Here is an 18,976-nt window from a genome sequence, read left to right on the forward strand (position 1 = left end):
TGTACAGGCACAGAGCCATCAAACACTCATTAACCCTTTCATTCCCAGGATCATTTTCATTAAACCCCCTCTGGGCCCTTTTCAATCCCAGCACATCCTTTCTCAGCCAAAACGGCTCACACCATTTCAAATGCTGCCTGACCGATGCCTTGTGAAGCCTCAGCACCCCTGCTTTTATATTCCCGTCCTCTCGAAATTAATACTAACCTTGTATTACCACTAACTCAATCTGCAAGTTAACTTTCAGGGAATCCCGTACTAGGTCTTCCAAGTTCCTTTATGCCAGAATTGAACTCTGAACTCCAAATGTCTGGAGCTGTAACAACATCACCGTGGTGTTGAACCTGAAATATTTACAGCAGGGAGGATGCAATCGGCCAGCTAAAAGGCAGCTCAATAAATCTTTCTGCCTAACATAATCTTTCATTCCATTTTTTAAAAAATAAAGTGTCTACCTACTTCTGCTTTCACATTATTCCAAGAATGTACTTCTGGTACTGCAAAGACCCATACAGAAAAAAAAAATTAGCTGAATGCTGACAGAACAAGCTAGAGATTTCTGAATATTGACAGTTACATGCGTTGATTGTGCCTACCTGATTCAGCATGTTGTGCACTTTGGTGATCTACACACAAAGGTCCACAGCATATTAATTCTGAGAGAGCATTATGCAATTGGAGGTGTGGTTTTACAGACGTTTACTGATAGGGGCGGCCACAGTAGAACACCTTACAATGCTGGCGACCGGGGTTCAAGTCTTGGCACTGTCCGTATGGAGCTTGTACGTTTTCCCTGTGACCGGATGGGTTTCCTCCAGGTGCTCCAGTTTCCTCCCACAGTCCAAAGACATACTGGTTGGTAGGTTAATTGATCATTGTAAATTGTCCCGTAATTAGGCTGGGGTTAAATTGGGGAATTGCCAAGTGGTGCAGCTCCAGGGGCCTATTCCACAATGTAGGCCAATAAATACATAAGTAGTTGCCTCTTTTCTGAGGTGGATAGAGAAGTTTTTTAAAGGCACATTTAAAGAAGAATGGGGGACTTATTTGTAAGGTCCCTGATCAGCATTTCTCAGCTTTAACTTTCCACAGTTGCTCCTTGACTTTCTGTGCATCATTTTAAGATTTCCAACAACTGCACCTCACAGTTCCAGCATATTCCCCTTTTCTCCTCAAAGGCACTCATTCATCTGCCCCCATTTACCTTTACGCCAGACAAATCAGCCATGGTTACCAAGTATTTATTTCCCCGTCTTACATCTGCAGTCTTCTCTGGAAATCCTTCCCTAAGCTTTCCCACTGCTCTACCTCTCCATCGACTTCAAATTGAGCACCCGCCCATCCATGAGGCACCTGAAAATGATTCTGTACCTTGAAGGACTATGTAATGAAAGATTTCCTGCCCATTTTCCACCACAGACGCTGTTTGACCCATTGAATCGCTTCACAACTCTGCATGCTGTTATAGAAATGCAGGTGGTTGTTGTTGTTTTTAGGTCTCTATTATTTTGCACACAAAATAACACAATGTCCCTTTTTACACGGTAACTAGGAATATTTTGAACGGGGAATTAATATGTAAAATTAGAGAAATGGGGGGGAATGTTAGAAGTCCCATTTATTTCGAGTGCGGCAGTTGAGTAGTCAGCTCACTGGGGTCCTGCTTTAAAAAGCCGTTGGGCGCGAAGCGTTTGAATGTTTGCGGGCGCCGCGCGGGCTTTGCGAGACAGCGCCTGAGGTACAAGTTGTTTAGAAAAGAACAGCGAACTAACTTCTCAGTAGTTGGTGAGTTTAAAAGAAAAGTAAAACAGCGGGCGTCTTGTTTCTGTCCTGACAGTAACCCGCCTCTCCTGGTGCCGCCCCTACCCCGATCCCCACGGGTACGCCGGCCTTCCCCTCCCCTCTGTTGCCTCCGGGGAAGGGGGGCAACGCCGGACAAGCATGGGGGGAGATGTAACATCCGCCCTTTCGCAAACTCTCCCTCGCCTCGCCCCCGAGGTTAGTGACATCTCCCCCCCGAGATTGCGGGGGAGGGGGTTGACATCTCCCGAGTTTGCGAAGGAGAGGAGGAGTTGACGTCTCTCCCGAGCTTGCCCTGGGGGGTGAGTGACTTTCCCCTCCCCCCGAGGTTGTGGGGGGGTGACATCTCTCCCGATGTTGTCCAGGAAAGGTGGGTGGTGACATCTCTCCCGAGGTTGTCCTGGGGGGGTTGGGGGTGACATCTCTCCCGATATTGTCCGGGGGGTTTGGGGGTGACATCTCTCCCGATGTTGTCTGGGGGGGTTGGGGGCTGGGGGTGACATCTCTCCCGAGGTTGTCCTGGGGGGGTTGGGGGTGACATCTCTCCCGATATTGTCCGGGGGGTTTGGGGGTGACATCTCCCGATGTTGTCTGGGGGGGTTGGGGGCTGGGGGGTGACATCTCTCCCGAGGTTGTCCCGGGGGGGTTGGGGGTGACATCTCTCCCGATATTGTCCGGGGGGTTTGGGGGTGACATCTCTCCCGATGTTGTCTGGGGGGGTTGGGGGCTGGGGGGTGACATCTCTCCCGAGGTTGTCCTGGGGGGGTTGGGGGTGACATCTCTCCTGATGTTGTCCGGGGGGGTTGGGGGCTGGGGGGTGACATCTCTCCCGAGGATGTCCTGGGGGGATTGGGGGTGACATCTCTCCCGATGTTGTCCGGGGGGGTGGGGGCTGGGGGGTGACATCTCTCCCGAGGATGTCCTGGGGGGGTTGGGGGTGACATCTCTCCCGATGTTGTCCGGGGGGGTTGGGGGCTGGGGGGTGACATCTCTCCCGAGGTTGTCTGGGGGGTGGTGACATCTCTCCTGATGTTGTCGGGGGCGGGGGGGGGTGACATCTCTCCCGAGCCTGTCCAGGAGAAGGGGGGGTGACATCTCTCCCGAGGTTGCCATCTCCCTCAAGGAGAGGGCTGATATCTAACCCACTCGACCTCGTGAGGAGGGATAGGAAGATGGGTTAGTATCATTGTCCTTGCCTCACAACCTTGGGAAGTGAAGGTATCAGCCCCTTCCCTTACCTTTGCATCCTTCCCACAAAAAAAAAGATGATTAAATGGACCTCTGGAGATGTGGGAGAATGGGAATTTATTATGCATTATTGGGAAACTAGTATTTCTTGGAAAGTCAACATCAAGGAACTATAGAGTCACTGTTGTCAATGAAGGTCAAATCAAAAAATACACTGTCTTCTGTTTTCAGAATGTGTAAATGTACTGAAAAATGGAGTTGCAGATCCAGGAGTTTAAGGCTCTGGCAGATGAACTGATGATTATCCTCTCTGGTTGTAATGGAGAGGTGCATCTGCAGAATGCCATGAAATATCAGACAAAAATAGTGAATACTTTCCTAGATGTAGAAAAGTGTGTGAAGCAGCAGTTAAGAGGTAAGACAAATTAGGACTTTCAAATAAATGATCTAAAGACCAATTTTGTCTTAACAGTTTGAAAATATTCTGCGTTCTGTTTTTATTAAATATAGTAATATATGTAATAAGGTATCTATATTTTATTGAAATAATGTGCAGAATAGGCCCTTGCAGTCCTTCGAGCTAGCTGCTCAGCAATCCCCGATTTAATACTAGCCTAATCACAGGACTATTTACAATGACCAATTAACCTAACTGGTGTGTCTTTGGACTGTGGGAGGAAACTGGAGCACCTGGAGGAAACCCACGTGGTTGTGGGGAGAAGGTACTGTCACGTACCCCGTGACGAGAATGAAAAACCAGCGGAGATGGAAAGCACTTTGGAGTCCAGTATTGCTATTAACTAATAATATTTATTAGTAACTACACAATACAGTAATATAAATGTAGATAAATCAAACAGGTTAGCAATGAGTGTGTGTATGTGTGTATATGTATGTGTGTGTATGTATGTGTGTGTGTGTATATATATATGTGTGTGTGTATATATATAATCATTAAGTGTGGAATTATATATGATAAACCAAGCTTCTTTAAGTCTAGGGGTAAAAAGATACAGTCTTACGATGATGAGTAAAGTTCAGTTCAGTTCGTGGTATTGAGTTGAGTAGTGACGGAGAGAGAGATTTGAGTCTTCAGGTGAGCTGACGCCGTTGATCTTCTCGTTGTCCTTCGAAATCCTTTAAAAGTCACCGACTGTGACTTTAACAAAGGGGACCGGTTTTCTGTGGTGGAGCTATCACCCAGGCGAGGGTGGACACATGGACAACTCCCCACCAGTCAACCCCTTTCCTTTTTCACTGCAAGAGCGACTGATCGATCCTCCAAAACCCACTTTTCTGCAGGCACAACAATGCTCATTCAGTGTCCAAAACGTGTCTGAGGTCTATATCGTTCGACCTCCTATTTTATCTTCCCGTGCTGAGCATCAACTGTCATTCAAATAACTCCTCCTTCCTCTCTCTCTGTAAGAAAATAACAAGCAGGCCAACTGTCCTTGAGAAGTATTAACACGCTGCCGAAAATCATAACATCGAGTGTCCATCAAATAACGCCTTCAGTCACTTTAGCAACTTACGAGCTGCTCGGTGCTATCTCCAACTCAGCAGAAATCCAAAAGTTAGCCAGTTCTTCCTCGTGTCTTAAAGTGACAGTCCAACAGTTAGTCTTCGTCTCTCTCTCTCTTCAAAACAAGATATCAATGTTAAATAATTCTCTCTCTTTCTTTTCAAAAGCACGGTTAATAGGGGTAAACAAGCACAGTTCATAGGGGTAATTCAGAATCTCGTCACAGTAAAAACTCCTTACAGACTGTGTCAGGAATTGAATCCAGGTAGCTGGGACCGTAAAGCATTGTAACCATTACACTACTGTGGCGCTCTCATGTATCTCAGTACATGACAATAGACTTAAAACAACACAAAATAGCAATCATCTGAAACTGGACCCCAGTTTTCATGTTTTTTTCACAGCAGCAGACTTGTTAACTTTGAAGATGTCACTTCTTGATTCCTTTACTGATATGAGGGTCAAACCCAAGCACCTATTGTTCATAACTTCATTGAAGAAAAAAAAGGATTAAAAGTATGTGAATTCATTAACCTTGCCCGTATTATATTTATTTTATCTTCATTAATTTTTGCTATAACATCTCTGGGACTCAAATTCCCAACAATCCACCATATGTTCATTGTGTGAAGTGAGTGATCTTTTGCTTTTAAGTATTAACATTAACTTCAAAAACATCCTGAAAGTAGGGGTTGTATGTCCATGTTTTTGTAATTTCAGAGATCCAGCAAACGCAAGAACATGTGGCACAGAAGGTTATTGAAGTGGGAGAAGAAAGAGAGAAAAGTTTACTGGAGTTAAAGAAGATTAAAGAAAAATGGAACGAGACTGAGCAACAGAATTTTAAGTCTGAATCTGAGCTTGCATATCCTTTATTACTACTTTAAGCTTAAGATATACTTTAGTACCTTCTCTGGCATTGAAAGTAGTAATGCTCAGTAGCTTGCATAACCATGTCTCTTTCTAGATTTTGGTTAGAGATTAACTTCCAGTACCATTAAGGCCTCCGTAATAAAACAACAATTTGGAGCTGTTCAACATCAGCACCATCTTTTGAGAGGAGTTATGATTTTTTTTCTAACTTTAGTTCGTGGAGCTAAAATTTCAAACCAATGCATCTTCACACATTATGCCTGGCCAGCTGAGCAGTGACTGCTTTTTATTTTGGATTTCCAACAGTTGATAGACTAATCTTCATGTGATGGTTGGAGTATTTTCTACCAAGTTTTTCTGCTGAAAACCTGGATGTTAGATGAAAAAGCAATCATATGGGAAGTTGTGTATTAAAAAGACTTATAATAATTATGGAGGACTTCAGTGTGCAGAGACCAGACATCAGCAGGAGTGGATTTCACTCAGGTCTCCTGCCTGAGTAGAAAAGCCAACAGTGAGTAGCAACAGTGAAAAAAGAGCTTTGACCAGTGACCAATTGGCATTTGGGATTGATTAGCAAGAGCAGCAGCCATTGTCTTAGTGGACAGAGTCAGTGATGATCTTGAGGCTTTAGCTCATTGAGGCTTCAGAGAAGAGAGACTTCAGTCAGAGAAAGAAAAGAAAAGCTCAAGATTAAGTTTTTTTTTCCCCCTTCCCTTTATCTGCTATCTAGGACAGTAGATATACTGTACCAGGGAGGATAGTTGAATGCTCCTCTTGCGGGATGTGGGAAGGCAGGGAGACCTCCAGTGTCCCTATGTACATCCAGAGGTGCACTCTGAGAAGTGCATCCAGTTACAGCTTCTAAAATTCGCATTAAGGAGTTGGAGTTGGAAGTGGATGAACTCCAGATCATTTGGGACGCTGAGAGGGTGATCGATAGGACGTATAGAGAGGTAGTTACACCTGTGGTACTTGACACAGGAGACTGGGTGACAGTCAGGAAGGGGAAAGGGGTGAAGGAGCCAGTGGCTGTCCCCCCTAACAACAGGTATATCACTTTGGATACTGTTGTGGGGGGTTAACCTAACAGAGGAAAGTCACAGTGGTTGGGTCTCTGGGACCGAGTCTGGCTCTGCGACTCAGAGGGAAGGTGGGGGTGGGGGTGGGGGCAAGAAGAGGCACGCTGTGGTGATAGAGGATTTGTTAATTAGGGGAACGGACAGGAGGTTATGTGGGCGAGAATGAAAGTCCAAGATGTATGTTGCCTTCCTGGTGCCAGAGTCTGGAATATCTCGGATCGAGTCCTCAGCATTCTTAAGTGGGAACAGCCAGAAGTTGTGGTCCATGTAAGTTCCAATGATGTGAGTAGGACGAGTGACAAGGTTCTGTAGAGGGAGTTCAGGGAGTTAGGTGCTAAGTTAAAAGGCAGGACCTCCAGGCTTGTGATTTTAGGGTTGCTATTGTGCCACATGAACTGGAGGGGGACTAATATCCTAATGGAAAGGTTTGTTAATGCTGCACGGTGGGGTTTAAACTAGAGTTGCAGGGGGATGGGAATCAGAGTGCCAGAGCATTTAGCGGAGATGTTATGAAGGCAGATGTTAGTAAGACCTCAGACAAAGTTAGGAATCTAAAGGTTGAGCATGGTGTGACTAATGTTCTGAGCTGCATATATTTAAATGCAAGAATGATCATAGGAAAGGTGGATGAAGAAGAGGTAGCTGGTTTACAGAGACAATATGTAGAGAGCAGAGCTTGTTGATAGTGCAAAATTGCAGTCAATAGGATAAATTGCAGCATAGAAGTTGGACAAAATCAAAAAGGACAAAATACAGCACCAACAGTTATATTTGAATGCGTGCAGAAATAAGGTAGGTGAAATTGTAACACAGTTGCAGATTGGCATGTATAACGTAGGCATCACTGAATCATGGCTGAAAGAAGATTATAGCTGGGAGCTTAATGTTCAAGGATACACATTGTATCGAAAGGACAGGCAGGAAGTCAGAGGGGGCCGAGTTGCCATGTTGTCAAATAAAGATGAAATCAAATCATTAGAAAGAGCTGACATAGGGTCAGAAGGTGTTGAATCATTGTGGATAGAGCTAAGGAACTGCAAGGGTTGTGCAGACTGTGGTTGAGCCCACTAGGGGATCTGTTCTGGATTGGGTTGTATGCAATGAGCTGGAATTGATTAGAGCTGCTTAAGGTAATAGAACTCATTGGGGCAAAGGATCATAATATGATCAAGTTCACCCTGAAATTTGAGAAGGAGAAGCTGAAGTCAGATGTATTAGTATTACAGTGGAGTAAAGGAAATTACAGAGGCATGCAAGAAAAGTTGGCCAGAATTGATTGGAAAAGAACACTGGCAGGGATGATGGCAGAGCAGCAATGGCTGGAATTTCTGGAAGCAATTCAGAAGGCACGGGATACATACATCCCAAAGAGGAAGAAGTATTCTAAAGGCAAGATGATACAACCGTGGCTATCGAGAGAAGTGAAAGCCAGTATTAAGCCAAAGAGAGGGCATATAATAGATAAAAATTAATGGAAAGTTAGAGGATTAGGAAGTTTTTAAAAACCAACAGAAGTCATTAAAAAGGTAAAGATGGAATACAAAAGCTACCCAGTAAGATTAAAGAGGATACCAAAAGTTCAGATACATAAAGTGTGAAGGAGAGATGAGTGTGGATATTGGACTGCTGGAGAGGTAGTAATGGGGGACAAGGAAATGGCAGACGAACTGAATAAGTATTTTGCATCAGTATTCACTGTGGAAGACACCAGCAGTATGATGGAAGTTCCAGGTGTCAGGAGTTATGAAATGTGTGAGGTTACCATTACCAGAGCGAAGGTTTTTGAGAAGTTGAAAGGCAGAAGGTAGATAAGTCACTGGGATCAGATGGTGTACATGCCAGGGTTCTGAAGGAGGTGGCTGAAGAGATTGTGGAGACATTAGTAATGATTTTTTAAGAATCACTAGATTCTGGCATGGTTATGGAAGACTGGAAATTGCAAATATCATTCTACTCTTCAAGAAGAGAGGCAGAAGAAAGGCATGGTCGTGCTGAAGGATCTGGTCACCAAACGTCGACTGTAGATGCTGCCTGGCCTGCTGAGTTCCTCCAGCATTTTGTGTGTGTTGCTTGGATTTCCAGCATCTGCAGATTTTCCCGTGCTTGTCATTGGTTGTGGGAACATTCAATGATGGGGCAAGTGAAGTTGAGTGTAGTTATCCCCTTTTATTCAAGATCCTGATGATTGAGGGTAGTAACCGTTCTTGAACCTGGTGGTGTGAGCCCTGAGGCTCCTGTACCTTCTACCTGATGGCAGCAGTCAGAAAAGAGCATGATCTGGGTGATGGATCTCTGATGATGGATGCTGCCTTCCTATGATAGGGTTTCATGTAGATGTGCTCAGTGGTTGGGAGGACTTTACCCATGGTGGACTGGGCAAAATTCACTATTTTTGGTAAGGACTTTGCGTTCAAAGGCATTGGTGTTTCCATTCCAAGCACCAACAGCGGCATTACAGGAGTTGCCAGTCAGCATTGAGCTCAACATTGGACTGCTTTAGGAATTCTAGCTCCAGACTTTTCCCTTGGAGTTTACTCCCGAAGCCTTCCCCATGAATGGGTTTAGCCACAGGCAGCGGAGATTTGAGATCAGAGTTTTTCTTCCGCTTGATGAGCTGCCAATCACGACAGACAAGCCCCATCTGAGGAGTAAGCTTTTAACTAAACCACTTGCACAGTTTTAGTCTGTATTGTGGCTCATTCCTATTCACTCTGTCCAAGTCTCAAAATTTCTTACCCATCTAATAATATTTCAGTTGTCAAAATCCTCAGATCTTCTTTCCACTCTCTCCAGTGCTCTCAGACTTGTTTGGTGATCAGAACAACAGATTGTTCTCTGTGGCATAGCTATTGTTTTTTAGAGTTCCTGCATAATCCTGCTTCTCTTGTTCAAAGTTCAAAAGTAAAATTATGATCAAAGTACATATATGTCACCATATAGAGCCCTGACATTCATTTTGATGTGGGCATACTCAATAAATCCATAATAGAGTTTAATTTATTTAAGGCATCTGTTAGTCTTGCGAGACCATGGACCTGCGCCTGGAAAATCTTCACTCTGCAGGGCGCAGGCCTGGGCAAGGTTGTATGGAAGACTGGCAGTTGCCCATGCTGCAAGTCTCCCCTTTCCACGACACCGATGTTGTCCAAGGAATGGACAAGGGCTGATACAGCTTGGCACCAGTTTTGTCGCAGAGCAAGGTGTGGTTAAGTGCCTTGCTCAAGGACACAACACGCTGCCTCGGCTGGGGCTTGAACTCACAACCTTCAGATCACTAGTTGAATGCCTTAACCACTTGGCCACGTGCCCACAATAGCCCATAATAGAGTAATGACCATAATAAAATCCAAACACTGCATTCACTTGGGTGTTCAACCGGAATACAAAAGACAACAAACTGTGCAAATACAAAAAGATAAGAAATAATTATTAAAACAACAATAAATAAATAAATAATTATGCAATGAATATTGAGAACAAGAGATGAAGTGTCCTTGAAAGTGAGTCCCTAGGTGTGGGAATATTTCAGTGATGGGGTGAGTGAAGTTGTGTTCTTTGCTTCAAGTGCCTGATGGTTGAGGGGTAATAACAGTTCCTGAACCTGGTGCTGTGAGTCCTGAGGCTCCTGTACCTTCCAATGGCAGTAATGAGAAGAGAGCATGTCCTGGGTGGTTGTGGTAACTGATGATGGATGCTGCTTTCCTGCAACAACACTTCATGTAGATGTGTTCAATGGTGTGGAGGCTTTACCCATGATGGACTAGGCTGTATTCACTACTTTTTGTAGGATTTTCCATTCAAGGGAATTGGTGTTTTCATACCAGGCTGTGATGCTGCCAGTCAACATACTATCCACTGCACATCTATAGAAGTTTGTCAAAGTTCTATAGAACTTTATAGAATTTAAATAAAATAACAATTACAAGGGTATAAAGTGGAAGCCAGCTTTGATACATTGGCATTATGAGGGGTGATTGATAAGTTCGTGGCCTAAAGTAGAAGGAATCAATTTTAGAAAACGTAGCATACTTATTTTTCAACATAGTCTCCTCCTACATGTTCACACTTAGTCCAGCAGTCGTGGAACATACTGATCCCTTTCTAGAAGTGGTCCACTGCAGGGGTGATTGATAAGTTCGTGGCCTTAGGTAGAAGAAGATGAGTTGTACAGCTCTTGTTACATGCATGTGCAGTTCAATTCTTTGAGTAAAAATGCAGAAAGTTTGAAGTTAATAACTCATCTTCTACCTTAGGCCACGAACTTATCAATCACCCCTGCTGTGGATCACTTGCTGGAGGTCCAAGACACCGACTTCTACAAAGAGGTGTAAATGTAGGAAAAATAAATATGCTAGGTTTTCTAAAATTGACTCCTTCTACCTTAGGCCACGAACTTATCAATCACCCCTCGTATAGCAACAGCAAACAAGCAATGGCTAACGTTTGGGAATTAATACTTAGTTTTCAAGTAATACATCTCTGAGGTAAAGAAAACCAATGTGATTAGTGAATCAAAGGAAAAAATTTGTAATGGGTTTCCAGAAAATGCAGTAAGATTGAAGATTGTTATGTATTTCAGAACTCAGGAGACAGATCAAAGAATTGACATTGGAAAGGGAAAATAGAATATAAGAGTAGGTTAGTGAGAAACACAAAAACAAAATTAGAAAGGAAAAGATAGACTAAACTCAATGTGAGTCTCTTACAAATTTATGCAGGAGAAATTACATTGGGAAGGAAAAAGCATAGGAATTTAAACAGTTTGTCTATCCTCACAGGAAAATTTTTGCGAAATGGTGAAAATGTACAGAACGAAAATGAATAAGGAACTCAGAAATTGGCAGCACGGGAGAAATTTATTTGACGGACATCCTCAGCAACTCATTTATCTTCAGGATTTGGAAAAAGATTGCTATGGAGATGATTGGTGATCATCTTCCAAATTCCATAGATTTTTGAACATTTCTTACAAGCTGATACTTAACATGTATAATCACCCAATTTAGAAAGTAGCAACAGCAAAAACTGGGCACTACAGAGATGAATTGATCTGATGTAGAAAGGAAAATTAAGAGTTAGGAAGGAGAATAAATAAAAGAATAAGTAGAGTCAACATGGAAGTCATGTTCAGTGTAGTTTGTTGAGACTAAATTAGAAAAGATGAGGGCAATTCAATTACTGGGATATTTGGACTTTCAGAAATCTTTGACTAGGTGATTAAGTAGAGTTTGCAGTATGCATGGGTAGTTTTGTGTTAGACTTGTAACTTGGGTGCAGAGTGTATCAGTGCTGAGGTCAGTTCACAATTTATATGAATGATTTGGATGAATGAATTAAATATAATATATCCATGTTTGAGATACAAAGCCCAGTAAAACAGTTAGCTTGTGAAAGATGTTAAATGACCGGAGACAGAAAGATGTTGGTATTTGGAGGAATCTAGGTGTTCTTGTATAAGTCAAGTCAAGTCACTTTTTATTGTCACTTCAACCATAACTGCTGGTACAGAACACAGTAAAAATGATACAATGTTTTCCAGGACCATGGTGCTACATGAAACAATACAAAAACTACACTGAACTATGTAAGAAAAAACACAAAAACTACACTAGACTGCAGACCTATCCAGGACTGCATAAAGTGCACAAAACAGTGCAGGCACTACAATAAATAATAATAAATAATAAACAAGACAGTAGGCACAGTAGAGGGTATAGTAGGTTGGTGTCCAGCCAGGCTCTGGGTATTGAGGAGTCTGATGGCTTGGGGGAAGAAACTGTTACATAGTCTGGTTGTGAGAGCCCGAATACTTCGGTGCCTTTTTCCAGATGGCAGGAGGGAAAAGAGTTCATATGAGGGGTGCGTGGGGTCCTTCATAATGCTGTTTGCTTTGCAGATGCAGCTTGTGGTGTAAATGTCTGTGATGGCGGGAAGAGAGACCCCGATGATCTTCTCAGCTGATCTCACTATCCGCTGCAGGGTCTTGCGATCCGAGATGGTGCAATTTCCGAACCAGGCTGTGATGCAGCTGCTCAGGATGCTCTCAATACATCCTCTGTAGAATGTGGTGAGGATGGATGGTGAGGAAAAATCAATGGAAGTTAATATGCAGGTGCAGCAAGCAATTAGGAAACAAAATACTATGATGGTTTGTTTACTGGAGGATATAATTATGTCTGCAGACATTTTGCTCCATTGTATAGAATTAGTAAGTCTACAGCTGGGATATGTGTGGTCTCATCTTCCAGATCTCCCTGGATCGGATGTCTGAAATGCCAGATAAGAGTCTCGATTTAAAGGGTTCACCATTTGGAACCTAGCTGAAGCAATTTCTATACTCCGAGGCTGATGAATGTTTGTAGTTCGTTGCCTTGGATGGAGGTCTGTGGAGGTTGAATGTGGGTAACTCCTGTGTAACTTCTGTGTTCAGGTCACAGAAATTCAAAAATTTGAGATGCAGAATAATATATGCTCTCACCAAATTTATGTTGAGGGACAAAAGTAAGTAAATACAAAATGTATTTTTTCCAGCTTTGCATGTTTGTTGATGCATATGCAGATGATAAGTTCAGGTTAAGGAGAATCACAAAACAGCCCATTTCCTAGGAACTCAATTCACCCCTCTCCCCTCCCACAGTCATTCTGTAACGTGGGGGTTGTGTGTATGCTGGGTCAGTATATGAAAGTGATACGGAATTAAAACACTGGCTGCAATCTAATTGAATGGCACAAGGTGTGAAATGGCCTGCCCCTATTTCTGGTGCAAGTTGTGAAGCTATCCTTTGTTAACACTGTTTAGATTAGAATATGAAAGTTATCATGGAATCACAGGATGTTGTGCGCTTGCTGGCTGAAAGGCCAGATTGGCTGAGCTAGACGTCCATAAGTTGTATTGCAATACTACTAAGTTAAATAACTTGGTACTCTTCAAATATAAGTTGCTTCTGGGATTTTAATCTAATAAGCACAATGTAAATGTAAGTCCTATTTTTTTTCCTATTTGCAAACCATTAAGTGAATCCAGCTCCCATAAAATGAGAGCAGTTTTGCAATAACAATTACTATTTACTTTCCTTAATATATAAAAGTCACATTGTTACAGAAAGAGCTGGAGGAGCTTGACAATTCTGAAAAGGAAATCGCTGTAATGGAAGAGGAGGTAGATGAAGATACAACAGTGATTATTCCATCTACTAAGTAAGTTTAAAATGTTCTAAGTAATAAAGATTACAAAATATTCATGTATCTTTATTAAATTTTGTATTTTATTCCGATGAAGTAATGTTATGCTACTTGAATGACGTGGAAGAAGATGAACTGGCTACTTGTCCACAGCAAGGATAAATAATTCCCAATAGCCTGCTGACTGTTTGGGGAAATATTGTGATGGAGAATGGTGGTTGTAGATCACAGAAGAAATGTCCTCTACTTAACTGGTGCACTTAACATGAGCATCTGATCTCCAGATGCACTAGTAACCTTTTGATTTAAGGCGATGAGCATTTTATACTAATCAGTTGGGATTATTTTCATTTTTCCAAACAATTGAGAAATTTCAAGGTAATCTATTTGTATAGTGATGAAATGGCTTTCTTGGTTTTCCATTTTGAAATGTGACAGAGCTTGCTATGTGCCAGAAATATAATCCATCAGATTGACATTGTTTGACAATACATGTTTTTGATGAAGTACTTGTATTTAAATATGGTTTGCATAGGTACTTGGCTCACATCTTCCACAAGGTCACTAAGATAATTTGGGACTATGACTGTGATCCTTCCCTTGTAAGAGGCGGTATCCTTTCACATGCGAGTACAAAGTTAACTTTTTGAGGAACTAGATGAAGACTATTCCTAGACTGGCATTCATGAAAGCAGGTGAGGGGCTAAACTGAGCAGTAGTTTTGGAGATATTTAAAACTCCAGAGTAAAAGGTTTGAGGAATTTCAATGAGAAAATGAGTTGGGATAGAAAATGGTTTTGGGATTCTTACTGTAATATATATTTATCTACTGGCTTTAACTTTTTAATCCCATCATTAGCAAACACCTTTTGATTTCAGGTTTAAAATTTTTAAAGCAATAGGTTGAAGATTTCACTACGCTTAACCCCTTTGATTTCCCATAAGGATCTCTTTTTTTCAGTCAAGTTGCCTCCCATTCTGCTAAGCTTCAGAGGTACAAGTCTAGTTTGTTTAACCTTGTAAGACAGCCTGTCCATATCAGATATCATTACAGTAAATCCCATTGTCGACTATCTAAGATGCCACAGAAAGCAACAATACATGGCAAAGAGAAAAGAATCAAACCATTTATTTTGCGGTTAAGTGATATGGATGAGCTTAAAATTATAATGGAAATTGTGGTTTAGACCAATATCTTTAAGATATTGGCTATAATTGAGTACTTTAAAGACTAGTAAGTAAGAGTGATGCCATAAAATTTGATTAGCACTATCATTTAATTTCAATTAACAGTTACAATTAATACAAAATTAATGGATTTTAACTGTATTAATGGTCTGTGATGGTGTTCACGTGCTGCAAATCCTCTTCTATGTGTTTTAAATTGGTATCTTAAAGTAACAGCTCTGTGTTCATAAACTTATCCTAAACTTAGGATAACATCACAACTTGCACCAGAAATAAAAATCAGTTAGTTCCTAACTAATTTCTTTAATTTGCTGGAATGAGCATCAGATTTTTATGCTGCTTTGTAAAATTCTGTTCACCACAAACAAGGTTTGTCCTCAGCTGTCCTTGCCTCTGCAGAAATTGAGACCCCCCCCCGCCCACCCCAGTGCTCTCACCTAAAATTAACCATTATCTTTGCCACTGCAATCTACTCAGTGACCAGGGTGCTGCAATATGATAATACGGCAAATGAATTTTGAGAGTGCATGATGGTCATGAGGGAAGAATAGTGTTTTTTTTTAAGAGGAAGGGGTTTGATGTTTTGTAATTTGCCAACTGGGATTAAAGTTGGTTGAAACATATTTTAATATTGTGTCCATTTGGGGTTTAATTTTGGCTACTCTTCTGATATGCCAGTCAAATTTGAGAAATTTGAAAATTATGTTCCATATCCCCAATTTCTTGTACTGTATGCACAAACATAATTAGGCTGCCATCATAAAAATTGATTAAATTCTCTTTAGATAAAGCATTGCACTAGTTTTTTTTTGTATTTTAATAAAGGTAAAAATGTACGTTGCATCCGGAGTTTCTCCGGTTAGCGGACGATTTCCCTGCACGCCTCTCTGATGTAGTGGGGAACCACGTATGAGGCAAGTTACAGCAGTGGTTTGCTATTGCCTTCTTCTGGGTGAATTTCCAAAGAGATCACCAGCTCGTAACCCTGCACGGATGAAAAAAGTGCAGGGGAACTAGCTGGATTCGAACTCAGGACCTTTCGTCCCAAAGTCTGACACTGATGCCACTACGCCACCAGCCAGGTCAATATAATGCTTTTTAATTCCATTAATTTTGTCTATTGGAGTCATAGAAAGTGGAACATTTGAATCGAGAGTGCAAATTTTCCTTAACTTTATTTCAGTTCACTTTGGAGCAGGTGTAGCGCAGCCCATTAACATTGATTCAACGAAGCACTCTGACAGTTTCATATGTGATTACTTGTGGAGCCTTGTGAGCACGGATTGGTAAATTATTTCCTGGGCGCGAAACTATAAAGGAACTGCACATTTAAAAAAACTATTTTCTGAATGAAATCTTCTTGATTACGTGGTTTCGATCTTGGAAAATATATTTTTCACCTTGGAGTTGACAAGTTGCTTCAACAGATAATTTTGCATGTGGTATTTTGTATTTCATGCATCAATGTCCTATAAAATCTTCATAAGAAAAGGACAAGAAGATTGGTATAGTTTAAAGACAAAGTAATTTGGACAATATTTTCCTAACCGGGTGGTAGTAATTGAAAATCTTCTCATTGTGTAATTTGCAGGAATAAACCCACTACCACTCTCCAACAGTGCTAGACTATTGTAAAATACTATTAATTGTTGTATGTATATATGCAAACTTTATCAAAAACTTTGAAATGATTTGTTCTTGTACCTTTGGCTGGGCAAACTTGATCTCCAGTGCAACCTGCCTTTGAAACCCAGACACATTTATAGATGAAACTTGACCATATTTGTTTAAATATCTAGCTCTGTGGTAAGGTAGTAGAAGAGTGACCCAAACTGAAAACACTAGTTCTGTAATTCCTTAAATATTCTAAGCTTCCTTATGCACGGCTTGTCTCTGCATGTTTTTGTAAAGGTTGGCACAAATGGGAAAAAATACTGTGACTGGCAAATGAAAGAATATCTGTCCCTTTTGAAAAACAGAATATTGAAAGCACAGCAAAATTTGATTTTAAATATCTTGTTTCAGCAAGAGAACTTCAGTTAGTTAGTGCAATCTGGGTTTATAATTGGGTCTGTTATGCTTTTTATATGGTCAAGTATTGCAAAGTTTAATTGTAACTGTATATCTTCTAAGCTGTGTTATGTTTGTGTTGAGGTTCTTTTCTAATAAAGTCTGTTAGTGTGGTAGACACCTTAATCTTTTGTGTTTGTACATCATGTATTTAAATTTGTTTTGCAAAGGAGTTGCAATCTATTGGGTGGTATCTCAAATTCTGCTTGTGTTAAATGATCTGCTGTTCTTTGTGTTAGATTCGGGAGTAATGAAATTATGTGAATACAGCAGATATTCTAATTAGAATCAGGTTTATCATAGAATATATGAAATTTGTTTTGCAACAGCAGTACAGTGCAATGTATAAAAAGTTACTAAGTTACAGTAGAAAGTATAAAAACATAGTACAAAAAGGAAGTGTCGTAGTGTTTATGGGTTCATGTGCCATTCAGAAACTTGATGGCCACGGTAAAGATCTCCCTAAAACATTGAATATGTGTCCTCGGGCTCCTATACCTCCTCCTGGTTGGTAGTAATGAGACAAAGGCATGTCCTTAATGATGGATTCAGTTCCCTTGAAGAATCCCCCTTTTGACGATGTCCTTGATAATAGCGCTAATGCCCATGATGGAGTTGCAGTGATTGCATAAGTATGCTGGGCCCAGGATAGATCCTCTGAAGTAATCAGGTAAATGGGCAGCACAGTCTACAGAGCACTACAGATGACAGGCAGCTGGCCCACAGCAGGGCTCTGGTTACTCAAATTAGATTTGTAAAGTGAAGTGGCCACCAGGTGTTCTTGTATGCGTCAGCCCAGTGTAAGACAATGGAGTTGTGTTAATTAGCTGCATCCAGCCAGGTACTATGGCTCAGTCACTTTGCACCATTGTGACTAAGTTCAAGGAAGTTTGCAGACCAGACGGATAGAGTCACTTAGCATACTAAGTATGGTCACAGGCATTTTGCTCAATCAATAGTTGTGATACTTGTGTACTCAAGAGTCAGCTCTCGCTGCATTAATTTTGGCTATCTGGGATCTCTGTACCTTAAACAAGTTAGTTTCTCCCAAAAAAAGGTGATTGAGCCTTAACAAACAAGAGAAAATCTGCAAATGCTGGAAATCCAAGCAACGCACACAAAATGCTGGAGGAACTCAGCAGGCCAGGCAGCATCTAGGAAAAAAGTACAGTCGATGTTTCAGGCCGAAACCATTTGAAGAGCTTCAGCCTGAAATGTCAACTGTACTCTTATATTCTGCCTGGCTTGCTGAGTTCCTCTTATCTGTTAAAATATTTTCCTACTGTAAACATGCATTTCAATGGAACTGTTTTCTTCACAAAATACTGATGTCATTGCAGTTATTGAAATTGTATTGAACCACCAACTGTTAGCATTGTCCTTAAGGAGACAAAATCTTGATGTAATTTCAGTTTGGGAGACTACGGGGAGGGTCTCCCAAGAGAATTTCTGTTTGTGATGAATAAAGACTTATCTCATCAGCTTCAGTGTCTCTCCTGTGACTAAGATCATAATCATGACACAGTGGTGTTTCTCTATATAGCCTTGGGCTAACTGCAAGAGGATCTGGAGAAGCAAAGGTGAACTTCCAAAGGATTCTTGATCAAATAGTAGATTCTTTTGAGTGCTTTGACTATGCAGAGCACATACAAGCCTGTCTCGTAATGCATCAGAAAGTCTGTCATCCTGTAACTGTTGGTGCCATTGGTGATATTCGCTAACATTCAGGTTTGTACTCATCACCAATTTGTTGTGTCTGTGCAACTACATATCAATTGAATAAAAGCCTGCACGTGGGATGTAGCTTTAACTGATGTATTCACATGGATGTGAGAGGGAACAGATCAATGCTCATGAGTAGACAGCAGATGAATGCACAGAGTTATCAGTCCAACAGTAGGAAAAATAGAATGATCATTTTGAGGCTGGCAGGCAGTAATTAATAGTGTCATAAAACTACAGTAAGGCTTCAACTATTTATTATCCATATTAGTGATTTAGGTGTGCTGTAGTTAAAATTTGAGGATGATACACAAATAGGTTGAACGGGAAAGAATAGGATGCAGAG

The 18,976-nt window shown here is 41.3% G+C and overlaps 1 protein-coding gene across 1 annotated transcript; it reads left to right on the top strand.

Annotated features, from left to right (window-relative positions):
• The first annotated feature begins 1,660 nt into the window (after positions 1–1,660).
• On the top strand, positions 1,661–18,394 carry spc24 (SPC24 component of NDC80 kinetochore complex). Its single transcript, XM_063035748.1, has 6 exons — positions 1,661–1,785; positions 3,220–3,403; positions 5,234–5,377; positions 13,560–13,665; positions 14,186–14,262; positions 16,022–18,394. The coding sequence occupies exons 2-6, from the start codon at positions 3,241–3,243 to the stop codon at positions 16,126–16,128; spliced, it is 597 nt and encodes a 198-aa protein (XP_062891818.1). The 5' UTR covers positions 1,661–1,785; positions 3,220–3,240; the 3' UTR covers positions 16,129–18,394.
• Positions 18,395–18,976: the final 582 nt, after the last annotated feature.

The sequence above is a fragment of the Mobula hypostoma genome, chromosome 29 (assembly GCF_963921235.1).
Source record: "Mobula hypostoma chromosome 29, sMobHyp1.1, whole genome shotgun sequence".
Classification (NCBI taxonomy): Eukaryota; Metazoa; Chordata; class Chondrichthyes; order Myliobatiformes; family Myliobatidae; genus Mobula; species Mobula hypostoma.

Excerpts from the sequence above, each read along its gene's own strand:
- spc24 (XM_063035748.1), top strand. The coding sequence starts at position 3,241 with ATGGAGTTGCAGATCCAGGAGTTTAAGGCTCTGGCAGATGAACTGATG. Across the intron at positions 3,404-5,233 it reads TGTGAAGCAGCAGTTAAGAG|AGATCCAGCAAACGCAAGAA; the intron begins GTAAGACAAATT and ends TTGTAATTTCAG. Across the intron at positions 5,378-13,559 it reads TAAGTCTGAATCTGAGCTTG|CATTGTTACAGAAAGAGCTG; the intron begins CATATCCTTTAT and ends ATATAAAAGTCA.